Source organism: Akebia trifoliata, chromosome 6, assembly GCF_017979445.1.
Source record: "Akebia trifoliata isolate Shusen 1 chromosome 6, ASM1797944v1, whole genome shotgun sequence".
NCBI lineage: Eukaryota > Viridiplantae > Streptophyta > Magnoliopsida > Ranunculales > Lardizabalaceae > Akebia > Akebia trifoliata.
Window position 1 is genome coordinate 1,169,834 of NC_141380.1, and position 19,012 is coordinate 1,188,845.

The 19,012-nt window shown below is 34.9% G+C and overlaps 1 protein-coding gene and 1 pseudogene across 4 annotated transcripts; one reads left to right on the forward strand and one right to left on the reverse strand.

Moving 5' to 3' along the window:
• Positions 1–304: 304 nt before the first annotated feature.
• Positions 305–3,123, reverse strand: LOC147399423 (cation/H(+) antiporter 15-like; annotated as a pseudogene). Its single transcript, XR_015179514.1, has 2 exons — positions 2,122–3,123; positions 305–1,561 (listed from the first exon to the last, which is right to left on the reverse strand). The product of XR_015179514.1 is annotated as a cation/H(+) antiporter 15-like (transcript).
• Positions 3,124–13,839: 10,716 nt separating this feature from the next.
• Positions 13,840–18,724, forward strand: LOC147399424 (uncharacterized). 3 transcript variants are annotated; one of them, XM_086444783.1, is made up of 5 exons: positions 13,840–13,980; positions 14,480–14,549; positions 15,434–15,659; positions 17,331–17,447; positions 18,192–18,724. In XM_086444783.1, exons 3-5 carry the CDS (start codon positions 15,486–15,488, stop codon positions 18,321–18,323), a joined length of 423 nt encoding a protein of 140 aa, XP_086300909.1. In that variant the 5' UTR covers positions 13,840–13,980; positions 14,480–14,549; positions 15,434–15,485; the 3' UTR covers positions 18,324–18,724. The 3 variants fall into 3 exon arrangements, with proteins under 3 accessions (XP_086300909.1, XP_086300911.1, XP_086300912.1); XM_086444785.1 differs by lacking the exon at positions 13,840–13,980 and adding an exon at positions 13,987–14,326; XM_086444786.1 differs by lacking the exon at positions 13,840–13,980 and adding an exon at positions 13,987–14,246.
• The last annotated feature ends 288 nt before the right edge of the window (positions 18,725–19,012 follow it).

Here is a 19,012-nt window from a genome sequence, read left to right on the forward strand (position 1 = left end):
ATTTGCAAAAACTAATATATGGTTAAAGTGGTGGGGGATTGGCTTTTATTCTATATTAATTAGGTGCTTTTGAAGATGAGCATAATAAAAGAAAAAATATTTCTAACAAAGAAATTCTTAGTGCCCTTTCTTTAATTTCAGTCCATTTTACGCAGAATATTTCTATGGGCTCCTTTTGTAATTGGACCTTATGGGTAAAATTTTGTAGAAGCTCATAGCTTCATAGGATGGGAAATGTGTTGCTATGCCATTTCTTAAAGCAGAGAAGTGAAAAAATAATTCAAATCTCAGTGAGCTGTTCTAATTCTATCAAACAAATTTGAATTCAAAAACAAAAACAAAAAGAGTATTTGGGCTACCCATCATTATAAACTGGTAAACTTTTCACAAAAATTCTTATTCAAAATCTAATAACTAACTTGTGATTCAATGGTGCGCTGGGGCATGCCCTATACCTGTGCTTGTTGCACCACCAAGATGGAAGGCACACCCTTGAAATCTGGTGCAGCCAATATATCTCCAATTATTCCTAACTCTGGGTATTCAGTCCAATCTGTAAGACCCACTGTGAGTGGGGACTCCTCATGTCGTCTCCCAACCATCACAAGATCGTAAGCATTCTCCATTGATTGAATCGTATTTACTACTCCTCCCCCATCTCTCACCTCTTCATCTTTGTATCGAACCCGATCATTTTGTAAGGTTACCAGCCTAAAATTACTCAATATTTCATTATCAAGCATCCTTACCCTCATATTATCAGAGATAATGTCCTTAGAGCAAAAACGAATCACTGTGAGCCTTATGTTTGGTTGCTCTACTATTCTTGTTGCATATGACAATGCTTCTTGGTCGTCAACACCACAAAAGAAAAGAACGCCGACATTGTACGACGATGAAATTTTTTTACCCTCATCCACAGAAGAAATCAAGTTCAAGTTGTGGTGATCGATAAGGATTCCCACTGAACAAGGGGCCTTGTCGATTACATTGACGTTGAGGTTTCTAATGGTAGTTGATATCTCTACCGTACTTGTTATCAACCATTGCTTGTGGAAAGGAATAATTATAAGGGAAGTTCTCTGCTCTAGAGCAAGCCAGCACACATCATCGTGAATTCTCACGAAAGGAGAGATGGACGTGAAGGCATCTACTGAGACGATGCCTTTGTTGGTTTGCTCATATCTTCTGAAGACTTTGATGATGGATTCTGGTAGAGAAGGTTTAGCAGAATCTTTAGCTTTAGTATTCCGTCAGTGAGTTATGAGTAACGGGGCATTACGACCCACCATTTCGACAAGGTGGAGTACAGAAACATTAATAGGGCTCTGCCTGCTAGGATTGGAAGCTTCGAGGAGTCTGATGATGCTTGAGTCATTGTCTTGGGTGTGGACACAAGCAAGTATGCTGAGTTCAGTACCATGTCCATTGTTTAGGCTGGTCCTTCTCTTGTATGTTAGGTATCTTCTCGATGGATCATAAAGGTATCTTACCAGGGGTGACACCACCCCAGTTATCACCAATACAATACCATAATCGAGTACATTTCCAGGTCAAAAATCTGCACACACAAAATAGAGAAACTCTTTTCTATATTTTTTTAAAAAAATCTAGTCTAAGTGACAGTAAAATTAAACACACATATTCCTAAGGATTCTCAAGAATAATGGATTTTTAGGAAACTGTTACTGATGATCCATTCGAAAACTATATTTTTATTTTGAGGTTTTTTAAATCCTCATAAATATAAGTAGCTAGGACTGTCATATTCCCTTGAATAATAACAAAGAAATTAAATTATTTCCAAACAATGATAAACTATAGTCCCTTAATATCTTGGCCATAGCTACATCCACATCAGAATGAGTGCGAATTTGTATGCATGATGCCCTGCATCAACCTAAGCACTCCTTTGAAGTTTTTTCAATGACATGCGGATTGGAACGACAAGTCAATGCCAGGCACTTGCATACAAATATAATAGAATCAGATTTAAATTTCTAATTTTTTTTCCTTAGCCGTAACTTAGTAAGCCCGTGTGCCATGTGTTTGAGGCAAAACCGGGAATATTAGACTTCCAACATTAAAAATAGTGAATGATGTAAAAGTTATGTACAGTACATGAGCGAGAGACATTTCAAGGTGTTTGGATAGATCAATTATGCCTTTGGAGTTCATGATGAGAGCAAGCGAGAACGCATCTTGCAAGGGCATCTTGTAGATGAGAGGAGCCAACACGGTCCCTATGGTCTTTGCCAAGAAAGAGACAACAATGAGAAGTTCGACGATACACACAAGCTTGAAATTTTTTATGGCAAACACATCCATCTTTAAACCAGAAATAGTGAAAAAAATTGGCAAGAAGATCACTGAAACAATTGGTTCAAGCCTCTCTTCTAAGGCAGATCCTAAGGGTGGTCCATCTGGTATAACCAAGGCCAAGAAAAAAGGCGCTGCGTAAAAAACATGTCCGATGCCCTGACTAATAAACGAACACGCCAATATCAATGTTATGATGGCAAAGATGTAGGATTCATTTACTGGTTTTCCTTCTGGGGTCTGTCTGATTGCTCTTAATGCCAGTCGATGCGTGAAATACATACTAATAATCACTAAAAAAAGAGATGATACCACAGACCATGCCAATATGTCTAATTATTGATTCTTTAAATCAATGGTGAAATAATATAATTTCACAGCCCAGTTAAAAAAGGTAGTTATCATCGATGCAGTCAAGGCTATGCGACCAAGTTCAGAATTAAGAATCTTAAGCTCACTTAGGAAGCAAGTAATAACATGGAAGGCAGATTGGGAGTGGGTATCTGCTATTGATCTTAGAGAATCTCGCATGTTTTTGTCCATATTGAAACTAGAACCCAAGAGATTGGCTAGACCTGTACCTATTAGAATAGGAAACACGTAGGCTAAAACGCCTGTAGCAATGACTTCTGTCCCAGATTTTGTAAGCATCTTAACGTCCATCTTTACTCCAACAAGGATTTGGAAGAACATATGTCCAAACATTTAAATTCGATTAAGTATCATCCAGCCTTGGGGTGGGAACACATGCGGCACAAAAGCATGGCTCTGGCTGAGCAGTGAAGGACCGAGTATAATACCTCCCTAGGGCACATATATAACTAATCATCAACCAAACAATTGTTCAAAAAACAGAATTGAAAACAGAGATTTTTCCATCATTGGATTTCAATTTTAAATCTAAGGGTTCAATGGCCGTCAATTTTTAAACTTAAGATTTGACTCCAAAAAGTACGTCTTCTTTGGGATTTTTTTTCAAACCCAATCTAGACCACATACAAGACGGCTGAGGTTTCATTTGGACCAACGGGGTAGTCGACGTGGCCCAAATGTGGACCTTGGTCCACACTCTACATGGTCCCTCAGTCCATGCCACATTTATATATATATGGGTACCGTTCAGCATCAAACATTTTGGCCAACATTTTAGCCAATCATTTTTGTCCTACATGGGTTAGAAGTTTTGGAATGAGCTTATTTTTTGTGAGGATGATCTCTACGGTGAGGAGATCATCCTCACCAAAAATCAGCCCATTCGAAAACTTCTAGCCGCATGTTTACAAGTTGAAAAATCGTGGACCGTCCATTTTTTGTAAACCATTTTTGATGGGGTTAGAAGTTTTGGAATGGGCTGATTTTTTGTGATGATGATCTCCTCACCGTAGAGATCATCCTCACCAAAACATAGCCCATTCCGAATCTTCTAATCCCATTAAAAGTAGTTTAGAAAAAACTGTTGTTACAAGTGTTGTCACAATTACTGCCTCTTGAACCATTTTGATATATTTATATCTATATAATAAAACACAACGGCAAGGCACACTTGTGGGGAATAAACTTTCCATCGATCACTTTATTGATTTCTGCCTCCCCCACTCCTTTTCCCTTTTTGTAATAATACTCCTCTAACTTTACTATTTTAACTCTTCAATCTCAAAGATTTTTTTAATAATATCCCTCTAATCTTATTATTTTTTCCATTTTTACCTCGTAACCCTAGAGAGAATACTTGTGCTCACAGGCAAACTCTGATATATATAATAAGAGAGAGAGAGAGTACCAATCTCTTTAATTAATTCAATTTTGTGTCCCTAATCATGCAATATCTAATTAGGTACAATGATAATCTGACCCTCTTTTTTTCAGACGCTCATATATGCTCCCTGACATGGCAGTTATATAACGACAAATATATTTCTTGTATATCCCGAAGCAAAGGATCTATGGTTATGTTATGGGGGCATCCGGAAAAAAGAGCGTCAGATTATAACAACTCTCTAATTAAAACCACTTCAACTCACACAACAAAGCATAAATTAAAATATCACGTACAAGTATCTGCGAGATGATGGATATTTGTCCAATGAGGCTTTAAAAGAACTTGGATGGTGGGTGTGATTAAGGAGATAAGAGCGAGCTCCAACAATAGAACGGGCACTGAATATTGAAAAAGCTTATCACCAAATATTATGCCCATTGAATTGATGCTATAGGAACTCAAGCAAAATTCAGAATTATTCTGTGATTGTGCATTTGGTTGTTCTTGTATGTAGAGATTAAGCCATCCCATCGAAAGTTTCGATCTTGTTGCATTCTCCATAGCTGAAGCTTTTGGCCGAGTTCCTTGTATGAAGAGACAGAGAGATAAGAAAAAAATACAAAGGAGATTAGAGGAATCAAACTCATTCGAAATTAAAAATACATATAGAAATGCTAAGGTCCAAGCACTCATTGGGGGTGTTAACCTCCTCCCATTTTTTTCGTTGGACATAACATACCATTAAGAAGCTGTGAGACATCATGACATTTTTAAAGGTTCTCAGTTCCTTCCGTTGTCCTTGGGTTGAGAACTTGAGATTGATAAAAAAGTGGAAAGAAAACTGGAAAGAAGGAAGTCTACGGACTTACCTCTTTATTAAGGATGTCTTACATCCAATGAAAGAGTTTGATGGCCGAGTGATAAAATTCTCCAATTTTTTTAAAAAAAGAGTTGTGATAATATGACTCTTCCACGTGGCATATTCAATCGATTCCCTGATGTGGGGTGTGCCAAAACCATAAACATATGCCTTGGGATACACAACCACACATCTCCCATAAATCTGTGCAGTTGTGTATATGGGGATGTGCCATTGTGTTTTTTGAGGCATAAAGTCTATGGTTATGGTTATGGCACAACCCACATCAGGGAGTCGATTGAGTATGCCACATGGGGAGTCATATTATCACCACTCTTAAAAAAGTCGTGATAGATTCACAATTCCTACAATTAGAAATGAGTCGTGATAATCTAATTCCCCCACGTGGCATACTAAAAATACTCACTTGATGTGGGGTGTGCCCAAACCATAGACTTTATTCCTTGGGATACATGACTGCATATCCCCATAAATTTGTGCAGTTGTGTATCCCTATGAAAGAAAATCTATGGTTTTGGCAAACCCCACGTCAGTGAGTATTTTTAGTATGCCACGTGGAGGTGTTAGACTGTCATTAATCATTAGAGATTTAACCTGACTACTTGTAAATATTTGAAAATTACTTTTTTTTATAGAGTGCCGATAATTTGACTTACTTTTAACTGACGCACCATAACATGGAAGCACAGAACTTATTATAAAAAATAAAAAAATAAAAAAAAGAGAGTTTCTCGAAGCCCATAGTGAAAAAACGAAACTTTCAAATTTGATCACCTTATGACATTTAAAATCATAATCCGATGAAATGGGGTTGTAGGGGATAAAATTATATAAACTTTAAAGAAACAAAGACAATTATTTTTCAGCGGTAAATTTTATTTTTAAATTTGGGTGCCCAGTGGCCTTCCATTTTAAATACCTTAGATCAAGCTCAAAAACAATTTTTTTTAATATATGTCTATATATTTTGAATATGAATATTTTCATGAAATCTAGATGGCTGTGTTGTTGGATTGTCAACGTGATAACCAATGTGGACTCGACGATCCTTTTTAAGATTTGAAATCTAAAAAAAAATATATGTAAGTCGAGAACGGGAAAGAGACAGAACCTTTCTCTCTTCTTTTTTTTTAATGAGTTATGTGCTTCCACGTCAACATGCGTCAAGTGTGTGCACCAAAAGTACATCAAATTATCAGCACTCTTTTTTATATTATATATCATATTAAATTTTATATTATCAATAAGTGATAGTATACAGGGGTATCAATGGGTCAGTTCCGATTCGATTTCTAAGGTACTTAGAACCATAACCATTATATTTTTATTTTTTTTTGTTCTAATTCTAGTTTCAAAAGAAATTGAACCTCCCAAAAGCTTAGATATTCTGGTTTCATTGAAAAAATATTAAGGAACGAGAACAATACATGCATGATCAAATAACACAAAGAATCGCCAAGAAAATGAGTAGAAAAATTAACAAATTAATACACAAAAACACCTATCAGAAAAGAAGATGAAAAAAACATATTACCAAAGCAGATTAAAAGACTAAAATCACATAAATGTTGACAAAAGATAATTTCACATAACATTTACATAAATACATCAAGAATTCTCTTCACATACAAGGCACAAACAAATTAAATCACATTAAATGAATCATATTCACTGTTTTCAGCTTCATTATTACTGATCAGTTCTTGTTGAGTCATCCTTAATCACAACATTTACTACTTTAAAACAAACCAAATCTATGAGAAAGTTGTTACATAAGAAAGTTGGTACAGCAATATAACCTCTCCAAGTATACATTGGTGGCCATTATCATCTATGGGCTAATGTTCTAGATTTATTTAAATCAAAATCTTTTTCTCTAAAAAAAAAAAGGAAAAATACATATTACAAGTGATGGTAAATTATATATAAAAATATAAGGTAAATTATATAAAAATAAAAGCACTTTGGAGGCGGAGAAAACATTCCAAGGGAACCCAACTAAAAACAAGTTAAAACAATAAAAAAAACAACTCTCATCCACTCCAATTTTACAAGCAACCCCACTTAAACATCAATTCTTAAGAAGAACACCCCTACACTCCTTAAATTTCTTGTATCAAAAGAACATCAAGGCTTTATAATATTGGGAAAAATGTTGTGGATGACCTCTTCTTTACCTTCAAACACCCTACAATTTCTTTCTTTTCAAGTGCCTTAACACATAGCAACATCTTTCCCTAGTAAAATTGGGTCAAAGCCAAGCCATGTTGAATTTAGAAATGAGTGAACACCAAATGTCATAGGCTATGGGCAATGAAGAAAAAGATGATTCACAAATTTCTTGTTCTCCAACTTAAGAAGCAAGTGTCCAAAATGATAAAATTTCTCTTCTTAAGATGATCAATGGTTAAAATTTGATTACATGAATCTGTACATAGGAAAAAACAAAACCTTAAAAAGTACCTTTGTATCCCTTCAAAAGAAGTCGAAAAGGCAATACTCTGCGTTGAACTCAAAAGAACAACCCATAAGCTTCCATTGTGATTGTAGCATCTACTAATCCAATTTACAAAAGGAAGATTGGGGAACAATTATTTTTAATAAAAAATGCAATAGTTACATCTCCTTAATAAATCTTTCTTTGAATAAATTGTGATGCAATAAGCAAAAGTTGGGGTGCCCTTGTGAATCTATATAAAACCATTGAACTTAAATAAATAAATAAATTAGCCATTTTTAACTATTGCTTACCCATCAATGTGAAATAAAGTCTCATTCCTACAAAAATCCTTACTGAATTAGTGTTTCCCATTCTGTCTCAATTCAAGTAAATGTTAATAGTTCAATGAGTTCCTTGATTATATTTTATTCAGTTAATTTCAACTCAAAAGGATCATTAGAAAATGCTTTCGAGTACCAACTCATACAAAAACTCCATTGGGCATTGCGAAATCTTTCAAAAATGACTTTTCGGACAATACCCATTTCCAATACATGACAATCTGCGAGACTAATCACATATAAAGAAACAAAGTGCGAAAATGGAATCAATGTCGTTCTGGACTCATTGCGAGGAATCCCAAAAGCCAACCAGAGACCGAGATTAGGTTGAATCAAACTGAATCAAGTTGAGTTGGGTTAAGACTTGGTTGATTCATGCATATCTTTACATTACATCAAATGACAACACGTTATTAAATTAGAACATCCATTTGAAAATTTTAAAACAAAATTTTAAATTAATTATAAAAATAATTCTAACACTATATAAATACTAATTTTTGCAAGTTATATACGTGTAAAAACAAATGCCGCCCATTAATAATTTGGTAATGAGAGAAGTAAACAATTTCTTCTTTCCCATCAACATTGCATAGAGAAAGATGCTTTAGGAATCAATAATGCCAAGCTTATTAGAAGAACAAATGTTCCCCAAAGAAAGATTTATTCTGGTGTGGTTGTTGGTGTACTTTAATTAAGAAAGATTTATTCTGGTGTGATTCTTGTAAATTGGATTAGTAGATTCTTGTAAATGGGATTGTAAATTGAAGAGTTATTGTTGTGTTTTGTTCTGGTGTGGTTGTTGGTGTTTGATAGAATAGGGGTTTGATAGAAGAGTAGAAATGATGTCTACCCTTCAAAACAAAATTGCAGGATACATCATTATTGTTCCACCCTATCAATTCCTAAAGAAGTTTGCCCTTCTTCCCAAATCTCTACAATTATAAGGCTTTTTATTTGTAAGTTTGATTTTCCTTATCCCTGTACCAATCGTAGACTTGAGGACGTAGGAACAACAAAACAGAGAAGAGAAATCTGCTTAAATACCCCAAAAAACAAAGAAGAGAAGAAAATCATAATCGAAAATTCATGAAAGAGAAGCAAAACGGAGAAATGGATTCAACAGATTAACATCAAATAGAGGGGGGGGGGGGAATCGAAATCAAAACTAAAACACAGGAAGGAGCAAGAGAGAAATTGAAATGTCGAGCTGTGCGTGTGGCATACCTGTAGTTTTTGCAAAAAGATCGGCTTCTGAAGCTCAAACGAACAGCCCCTCTGGTTCTAGGGTTTGTGGAGTAAGAGCTTCAATGGTGAATGACTACGAAAGCTCTTCCGATTTCGTTAAGCGCACAGAGCAGGCTTCGTATCTCTCAGGTATAAAACCTAGAAGGCTTGGGAAAGAAGAATAGATCATAAAGAGGCTGGGAGTTGCAACGAGAAAGATGAGGAAGGGGTTTACACTTGTTGAAAGTCGATAAGGTTTAGGTGTACTTCCGTTGGAAATTCAAATAAAGGTGAAGGGTATTTCGATCATTATACTTAAGCTGTTTTCGATGATCGACTTTGCGTAGAAGCAAAATAAAGAAGTCCCATTTAGACCTAATTAAAAGTTGTTTTTGGGCTTTTGTTGATATTCGCGAGAGTTAAAAATATCCAAACGAACATTGTTTATTTGACTTTTTTAAATTAAAAATTAAAAAAGCAAAAAGAGTTGGGCCTTGTTTCGATTGACTTCTCCAAGTATTTTTGGCTCTACCGAGGAACCAGAAGCACTTACTCTATCATTTGGACACCCGATCCCTTGGAAAAATAAATTTTTAAAAAAGTAAAATTAGTATTTTTTAGAGAAGTACTGAGAGTGGTACTTCTTAATTTTGTTTTTGCACAATGCTCTTATTTTCATCAATTATTTGTTGTGGTTCCAAAAATACCCCGCATCAAATAACTATTTTCCTCGATATATCCCAATATCAAAACAGAAACCCATTCTTCATTTGGGAACCCTCAACAAAGAACAAACCACTCTCCTACTGAAACCATCTCCTCCCTTAGGCGATTGTAGCAGCGAACTCCTTGATGATTACAGCGGCAATTTACATGAGTGATAACCTTTTCATGAGTGTATTTTGCTAGTTCAATTATGCCTTTGGAGTTCAAGATGAGAGCAAGTGAGAATGTATCTTGGCAAGGCATCTTGTTGAGGAGAGGAGGCAACATGGTCCCTATGGCCTTCATCAAGAAAGAAATAAATACGAGGAATTCAACGAGGCACAAAATCTTGAAGTTTTTTATGGCGAAGACATTTGTCCTTCAACCATAGACGGTGAAAAAGATTGGCAAGAACAGCATTGTAATCACAGAGTCAAACCTCACTTCTAAAGTAGATCCTAAAAGGTATAACCAAACCCATTAGAAATGGAATTGCATTGAAATCATTGCCAATGACCTGACTAATAAACGAGCACACCAATATCAATATTGCAGTTGCAAAGATGTAGGATTCATGTACTAGTTTTCCTTCGGGAGTCTGTCTGATTGCTCTTAATGCAAGTCGGCGCATGGAATACATACTAATGATAATGAGGATAGCACTTGATACCACATGTCAACATGTCTAACGACTGATACTCTCCATCTTTGATGGATTCAATTCCTATCATAATCCAATTTAAAACTGTATTTAACATCGATGTGGTTGTGGCTATGCGACCAAGCTAGGAATTGAGAACCTTGAGGCCTCTTAGAAAGCAAGTAATAACATGGAAGGAAGATTGAGAGTGGATATATGCTATTGCGTTTAGAGAGTTTCTTGTACTTTGTTCCATATTGAAACCTGAACACAGGAGATGGGCTACAGCTGTACTCATTATAAAAGGTAACATGCAGCACAAAATACCTGTAGTTATGACTATTTTCCCTGATTTCAAAAGCATCATAAGGTCCATCTTTACTCCCACAAGGAATTGGAAGAATATAAGTCCAAACATTGCAAATAGATTAAGTAACATCATGCCTTCACGTAGGAACACAACCTTGGCAAACATTCGGTTCTGGCTGACCAGTGAAGGACCAAGTACAACACCACCCTAGGCACGCAGCGGGGGACATAATAAATTAAATAATCATCAACGACTTAATTTAATTCACACAACAAATGAACAAACCATAGATTAAAAAAGTTAATCACTTACGAGTATCTGCGCAACGATGGATATTTGTCCAAAAGGCTTGAGAATAATGTGGATGCCAATTGTGGTTAGGGACATTAGAGAGAGCTCCAACAAAAGAACAGGCATTGAATAATGGAAAAGGTCATCCTTAAAAATTAAACCCTTTGAGTTGATGCTAAAAGGGACTAAGACAAACTACGGAATCGTTAAACGAATGCAATCCTGATCCCAATGGCGTTGAAATTTTTGATGTTGTTGCATCATCCATGGCTGAAACTTTTGTGGTCTACTGTACCTTGTATCATCAGACAGGAAGCTAATTCACAAAATACTAAAGCGATATATGATGAGAGTGTATTACTTTGTTGTTCTGTTCTTCTCAACTTCTCTTTATTTAATATAATAATACAAATGGTTGAATTAAAGGGATTGATACGGGAGGGAGTGGTATCAAGTCGACATATTAAAATTTAACTATTTGAGATGGATGGACGAGAGTATTATTAATTGCAACTTGCAAGACGAAGAAGAAGAAGAGGGGAACCGATCGAGTCCATGTAAATATGGCCGAATTTTTAGTTAAATTTCATATAATTCGCAAACTTATAGGTTATCCAATTTAATTGTCGATTGAGCGGATCCTTTCATGAAAGAGAGATTTGCTGTTTTGAATTTTATGTGCTAAGGTGATCAACTAATGCCATGCTGCCAAGTGTATTTATAACATATATATATATAAAAAGAAAGAAAAAAACAAGATTGATTGGTTAATGGAGAGAAAATTTATGAGCTTAGACATGGCTGTATACCACACTTGGTAAACTCAATCGACTACCCTAACATGACAAGTTCGGAAACCATAGATCTGCACTCCTCAGGATACACCGCGGCACTTCCCCATTTTTTCTTAAGTGTATCTCGAGGGAATCATGTATCCCGATGAGCGCAAAGCTCCGATTCCCCGAACTTGTCACGTTAGGGTAGTCGATTGAGTTTGCCATGTGAGGTAATCAGATTATCACTACTCATTCTAAACAGCAAATCTCTGATCCATTTACCACCTATGGTACTTTTTTATCGTTGTGATAATGCCACGTGTTCAAGCTCTTTTTACAACTCCATGTAAAATTAAGGAGTGATTGTTTACTCCGTTGTATTTTAATTTTAAGACTAATGATAAAATGATGAGTTGACACATACACGGTCTCTATCTAATTGACGTGGCAATTGCATAGAATCGAAGATCTTTTTTTCTTGTGTATCCCAAAAAAAAAAAAAATCTATTGTTCTTTGCACTTGTCACATCAATCGTATATGTGATAGTGTGTCTTTTTATCATGACTCTAATTTTAAATTGAACACGTTAGATAAAAAATTCTGTTTTGATAATTTTTCCTTTCAACATGATTTTTTTTTTATGAAACCTTGAAGAGTGTGGTGTTAGATTTTAGATTGCCAATATGAAAATCCATGTGACTCAACAACTCTTTTCAAGATTTCTAATCTTAAAATAATATATATATATATATATATATATATATATAATATATATATATATATAAAATTTCAAATCTTATATATAACATATAATTTCAAATCTTAAAAGAATATATAATTTTAAATTGAGGTGGGGGTAACCATCCATTTTGTATCATGTGGTACAAAATATTTCCAAATGACTTGTGAACAGGAGAAAGAAGATTCTTATATAATGATTTTTGTCTTTTGTCCCACATGTCAAAAAAAAAAAAAATCTCAAATCGCATGATTCTTTCCTGTCTCTCTCTCCCTTCTCCTCACCATCTCCCCCGTCACCATTCTCATTTCTATCTCTTCTTTATCATCTTTCAGATTTGTTTATCTGTGAGAACTTCAAATATGCTTCATTTCTGAGTGTTTCTTTAATTAAGAAACATGTATTTGGTTTTTATTTTTTGATAGAAAATGTTGTTTCTTGATATAATGACATAAATTATTTAGTATATGTTATAATGAAATTAATCAATTAAATACAATTAAAATTTGAGAACATAAATGAACAACTTGAATATTATTGAAGTATTACCTAATTAATCACAGTTGGTATGGAGGCATAACTTTGATGGTATAGAAAAAAAAAAACAATACCTGGTGTTTGGGGTAGAACATTGCATCATTTTCTCTTCTTACTATTACCCTTTTCAAAGAAAAATTTCAATTGGCCTACATTGCGAAAAGCACTTTCCAATCTTTTGAGTTCTCTTATATCTCTTATTTTTATCATACAAATGACTTGTCCCACCATCATTCAAATAATCGTGATAATATGACTCGTCAAGTGGCATACTCAATGGATTCATTGACGTGAACAAGTTTGGAAACCGTAGATTCGTATGTCTCAAGATATGCGATTGCACTTTTTGATAATAAAAAAAGCATCCTGAGGGAGTCGTGTATGTTAAGGTGTAAAGATCTACGACTTCCAAACTTATCCACGCTAGGAACCCGGTTGAGTATGCCACTAATTAATCATATTATCAAAACTCTTATTCAAATAACATGCGATTGTGAGAAGGTATTGTACATATCTAAGTTGTAAACTCATACAATATATACGTTAAATCATAATTTGTTACTAAATCAAATCTTGAACTCTTTATGCATTCCACCAACCACGACCCCTCACCAAAGCAGACAATTTCCGCTCTCGGCGCACCCACAATTTTCGCCCATCTGCCGCTTAAGGCTGTGTTTGGATTGAGGGAAGGGGAGGGAAAAGAAGAGAAAATTGCAAATTTTCTCTTCTTTTCTCCTGTTTGGATTGTAAAGTGAGGAGGGAAGAGAAGAAAAATAGAGGGAAGGGAAGGGAAAAATGGTAAAATTTTGTTCCCCCCAAATTCGGAGTGACGAGGAGGGAAGGGAAGGGAACAAAATTTTGATTCCAAATTTGTCCTCAACATTTTCAAAATTTACAAAAAAATATGATATTGGCAGGCCAACTATTAGTAGTTACACCCCAAGTTATAAAATACCATGAAACCCTAGAGAAGGGACGAAGAAGACGAAGAAGAAACCCAAACAGTCAAGAGGTGAGTGAAATTCTGTCTCATTCAGCTCTAGGGTTTATTTGATTTTGCATCCAAAAACGCTCGAATTTCGCCTAGTTTCTTCTATACTCATTCTTTTATTAGTTTGATATTTGGTGACATTTTCGATTTGTTTTTTCATAATTTGTCTCAATTTCTCGCTATTTATCACAACCTAAATTTAAATATTTCGTTTTATTTTCTTCAATTAGTTGTCGCTTAGATTGTGTTTTGTTGATCGGAGCCTATTTTGATTGAAGAACGATAAGGTTATTTGAATTTTAGTCTTGTATGATTATTAGGGTTTGAGATTGAAAATATGATTTCTATGTTCGGACTTCGGACTGCGGTATTTAAACTTTATTAATTAGGGTTCTTGTGTTTGTTGAGTTTCTGTTTCTTCCTGTTATTGGGTTGGTTTCTTTAAGGCAATGGATGAAGCTCAGTATCGGTGAAATGGATGCACAGTGATCATTTTTTGTGTGTGTGCTTATTTTTGCAGATTAGATTGGAATTCTTCAGATATGGGCTTTAAATCAGTATTTAAATTCCTTGTGGAGGTATTTCCACAGGTATGAGAAATTAGAGATTTTTATTGTGAGGTTATTTTTCTTTTTGTTTTTAAAGCTAATCAGTTGAATTTTGTTATTTGATTGCATGAACTTTTGCTCTTTGAATTTTATTTTAGAGTCTGTGAAAGTATGGAGAGGTCCCCACACATTATATTGAAGAATTATCTTATATATAATACTGCAATTTCTTTTTATTAGTTATTTGATGAAGAAATTGCGTTGAAAATCCTTCTTAATAATGAATTCTTTGCCTACGAAATCGTTCTGTCATGTTATACTTATACAATGTGATATTTGGTTTCAGTCGTTCCTTCACTTGCACCAAGGGTACCCTTTCTTGCATTTTTTTTGTTCTTGCACATAAACACACTGTTCTGCTTATATGTGGCAATGTGACACTATCTAAGTGCACCAGTGTGAATATGATTTGAGTCATGTAATGAGTTCCTTTTACATGCTCGGAATAATTGCTTGTGTAGAAGTTAGAACCGTGTTTTTTTGTCCTGTTGAATATTGATTTTATCTTTTATTTTTTCCTTTCTAAGGATGGTATAATCCAAATGGATACAAAAGTAGTCCAACAAGGATAGATTGAAACTTCTAACCTCAGTTTACAGGTTGAAGAATCGTGGATCGTCAATTTCCGACGTTAATTTGTAAACCACTTTTGATGGGTGCTAGAAGTTTTGGAATGGGCTGATTTATTTTTTTAGGATGATCTCCTCGCCATAGAGATCATCCTCACAAAAAAACAGCCCATTCCGAAACTTTTAGCCATATAGGACAAAACTTTGGCCCCTTAAGTTTTGGTTGCCGAACGCTACCCATATAAAAATATATCTGTTGACTATTTCAACACAAGCGGTGTTGTTCTTTTGGTACAGGTTGACATTCGCGTACTCAAAACTGCTACTATTGAGCATTCTAAAGATTCTGATGCAGCTGCAGAATTTATTATTTCTGAGGTTCTCCCCTCTATTCCTAGTCCACTGGAGGCACCTTATAATCTCATGGATGATTGGGATGTTAAACAACCCTCCATCTACAATCCGTTCAACACCCATTCTCCCAGTGATAATCACAATGCTGAACATCTATCGACTAGAGGAGGTATTGCCTATATTTTTTTTTAGTTGAGAAGTTACTACAGTTTTGTTGCAAGCATTTGACTTCCATGAGTTGGTGTTATTTTGATCATCTTTTGGTGCTTGTATCTGTGTTTTTTTTTGGGTACCTTGCTCATAGTTTCTCAGTCATGTAATACATTAATTGACATATTGAATCACAACTGCCTATTTTTATAGATTTTTGGTATGTATTCATTAGTAAGACATTCATTCAATAGATTAGTAATGATGAGAGATTGTGTGTTTGGATGTGTAGTTGAAATAAAAGAGTCGAATATTAATGGAAATTCATAAATAACTAGTATTCTGAGTTTAAAACCCCTTGTTGGCTATCCCCCTGGTGCTTTAAGAGGCCAGTAAACTTGTCATGTGTTGGAAGGGATGACTCACGTGTCCGTGGGAATAATCAGACTAAGTCTGGATACCCATGTATCAAAACAAATAAATAAGTAGTATTCTTAACTCTTCAAAACCATACATTATAAAAGTTTAAAGTTATGCTTCTGGAGTGCCATGTGATAGACAAATACCAACCAAACTAAAAGAAAACTTTTATTAGAAGACAGTAAGACCAGCTAGCTTTATGGAGCTAATTGTCGGAAGTTCATGCTAATAGATTAAGCATTGTAGTGATGGGGGCATTGAGATGGATGAGTGAAAAGACTAGGAAAGATAAGATAAGAACGAAAGCATCAATAAAATATAGGAGTAGCTCCAATAGGTGATAAACTGAGAGAGAGTTTTCTGAGATGATTTGGGCATTTTGTTCAATGAAGGTTGATTACAGCCATAGTTAAAAGAAATATTCAAGTTGAAGGTTTAGAAAGAGAAATAGGAAGACACAAAAAAATGTGTATGGAGATGGTGAAGGCAGATATGAACACACTTTCATTAACATAATGTGTCTCTGGATAGAGTGGAATGGAGGATCAGGATTTGTTCATCCAACCCCAAATCCTTGGGATAAGGCTTTGATGGTGATGATGACCTAATCAATTAAAACAAAACAAACTCTCTTAGTCATACTCTTTAGTAAGCTTAGGACTGTAACTGGTCCCTGTTTGGGTGAGTTAAAGCACAACCAGAACCAACTATTAATTGTCATAGTTGACCAGGTTTGAAGTACAATCTTTAGACCCCATATTAGATGGGATGGGCCTAAACTAAGGAGATCTATACCCATCCCATTTAATTATTAGTCAGGTATGGGCTATGTCTATGTGGTTCGATTTGGAAATCTTATTGCACAAACTCAATAAATTGAAATAAAAAAGAAAGAAAAACCATAGATTTCTAAATCATCTAATTATCTACTTAAATTCCAAATCATCTAATGGTTAGGTCTGGGTGGCCCATTAGGTCCATCGTTCCTGTTACATCTCTAAGCTAAGCATCCCATTCACATCTCTAAGCTATATAAGTCTAGCTTTATTTAGTAACTAAATTTTCTTTAGCTATCAATTCTAAGGGTGTTGACCAATATAAAGTTAAACTAAAAATCTATTGCAATTTTAGTGAAGTAAAAGCCATGGAATTTATTAGCTCTTTGAACTTATTTTAAGAGTGTAGATTATGTTCTTACATAATGAAAAGAAAAACTTGCTGTCATCGGGTAATAAGAAGAATAACTGTGTCTATCACTTGTCTTTTACAGCTTGTAGGAGAAGTGTATGGAGAGAAGGCCATTCTAGCAACTGAAGCACAGGAACTTCAATCTCGTTTGCTGAATTTGTCAGATGAAAGGGATATATCTCTCAATATTCTTGATCAGGTCCAACACTTTGTCATTCAGTTCATCATCTTACTGGTTGCCATTAATCATTGTTACCACTAACCAGAAATTTTTAATTCCTTTCTTTTCACTCTATGTATGCTTTATTATCTGGTTACTTAGAACTGCGGTCTAGGAATATATTTCTTGCCAATCATTTTAGTTAGTCATTAAAAACACTCATACTCCACTAATTTTATTTTACGACTTTGAACTAAAATTACACAAGTAGGAGTCATGATTTTCTCCTAAAAAATGTGCTTTTTTATTCAATTCGTAAGATTTGATCATGAATCACATACTCAAGTTATGAAATTCACAATATAATTATCAGTTTTGATTTGAAGGGATTCATACATGACATTCAAATTGGCTGGATTAAGATTTAATTTTAAATGTAGGATTCAAATCGTAAATCATATGATTTTAACAACACTGCCTTTGGTGGTGTTTTGGGGAAACGGCTATGGGTAAACCCTCCAACTAGGATGATAACTTCATTGCCACAGTTTCTCATGTGGTGGGTCACTGAATTCTGGTTAAAGTCTATGTTGTTTCTTGGATTTGTGGATCCAAAAGTCATTCCTAGTGTTGAATTCACAAAACTTCAGTGGAAACCGAATGCTTTCCTACTCCATAAACTACTCTTGGCCTGGTTACCTGAGTTCTGGAAATTTCCACTTGGATGCCACTTTAATTAGAGGTCCCTATCCTTTCTTAATTGTTGCACTTTTTTTTTCACAGATGCGTCTATCACTCGAAGCTCGATTAGCTGCTGCAGAAAAAGTGATGAAAGCAGCTGAGCAAGAGAAGCTAGAGAAGGAAGAACATGCAAAGAAGTCTCACAGTTCAAAAAATCTTGCCTACCCAAGATGAGTCATACTCATCACAACATCGAGATCTCTTATTTCTCAGGTGTTTTACCATCGATAAACTATTTTTTCATGCAAGAAAAGATGGCAGCTGTGAAACTAATGGTATCCCTCATGGCAAGTGAAGATGTGGTCGTGGAGAGTATATCGGTTGAGCTGCTGGAAGCAAGATCAGTACTGTCGAGTATTTCCTCAATGAGTCACTCGTCGGAATTACGACAAGTATGTGAGAAGTTGTTGATGCGTATAACATCCCCCTTAGATGGTATCCTTCCTAGCTTTCCCTAGTGACATAAGAGTTGTAAACCTAGTGTACAGTCAAATTTTGCCTTATCAATTATATAATATATATATCTCTGTATGGAATTTCAATATATAATATGAATTTTGAGTTGTTTAGTTTAATTTGGAGTTTGTTTTATTATTTTTCTTTTGTTTTTTATTTTTTTGATTTTTTTATTATTATTTCGTTTATTGTGATTGGTGAATTAGAGGACCGTGCTATTGTTTGTTAAACCTCCAAATTCGACGTTCATACTCTATGAAATTTTTTTATTTTTATTTTTTAAGCTCATTCTCTAATAATTTGATATTCCAGGGCCGTCAAAAAAAAAATTCTACAAGAAAATATTTGATGGGCATATTTGACAGGATGGTCCGTCAAATTTCTCAAAATTTGATAGGCTAAAACTG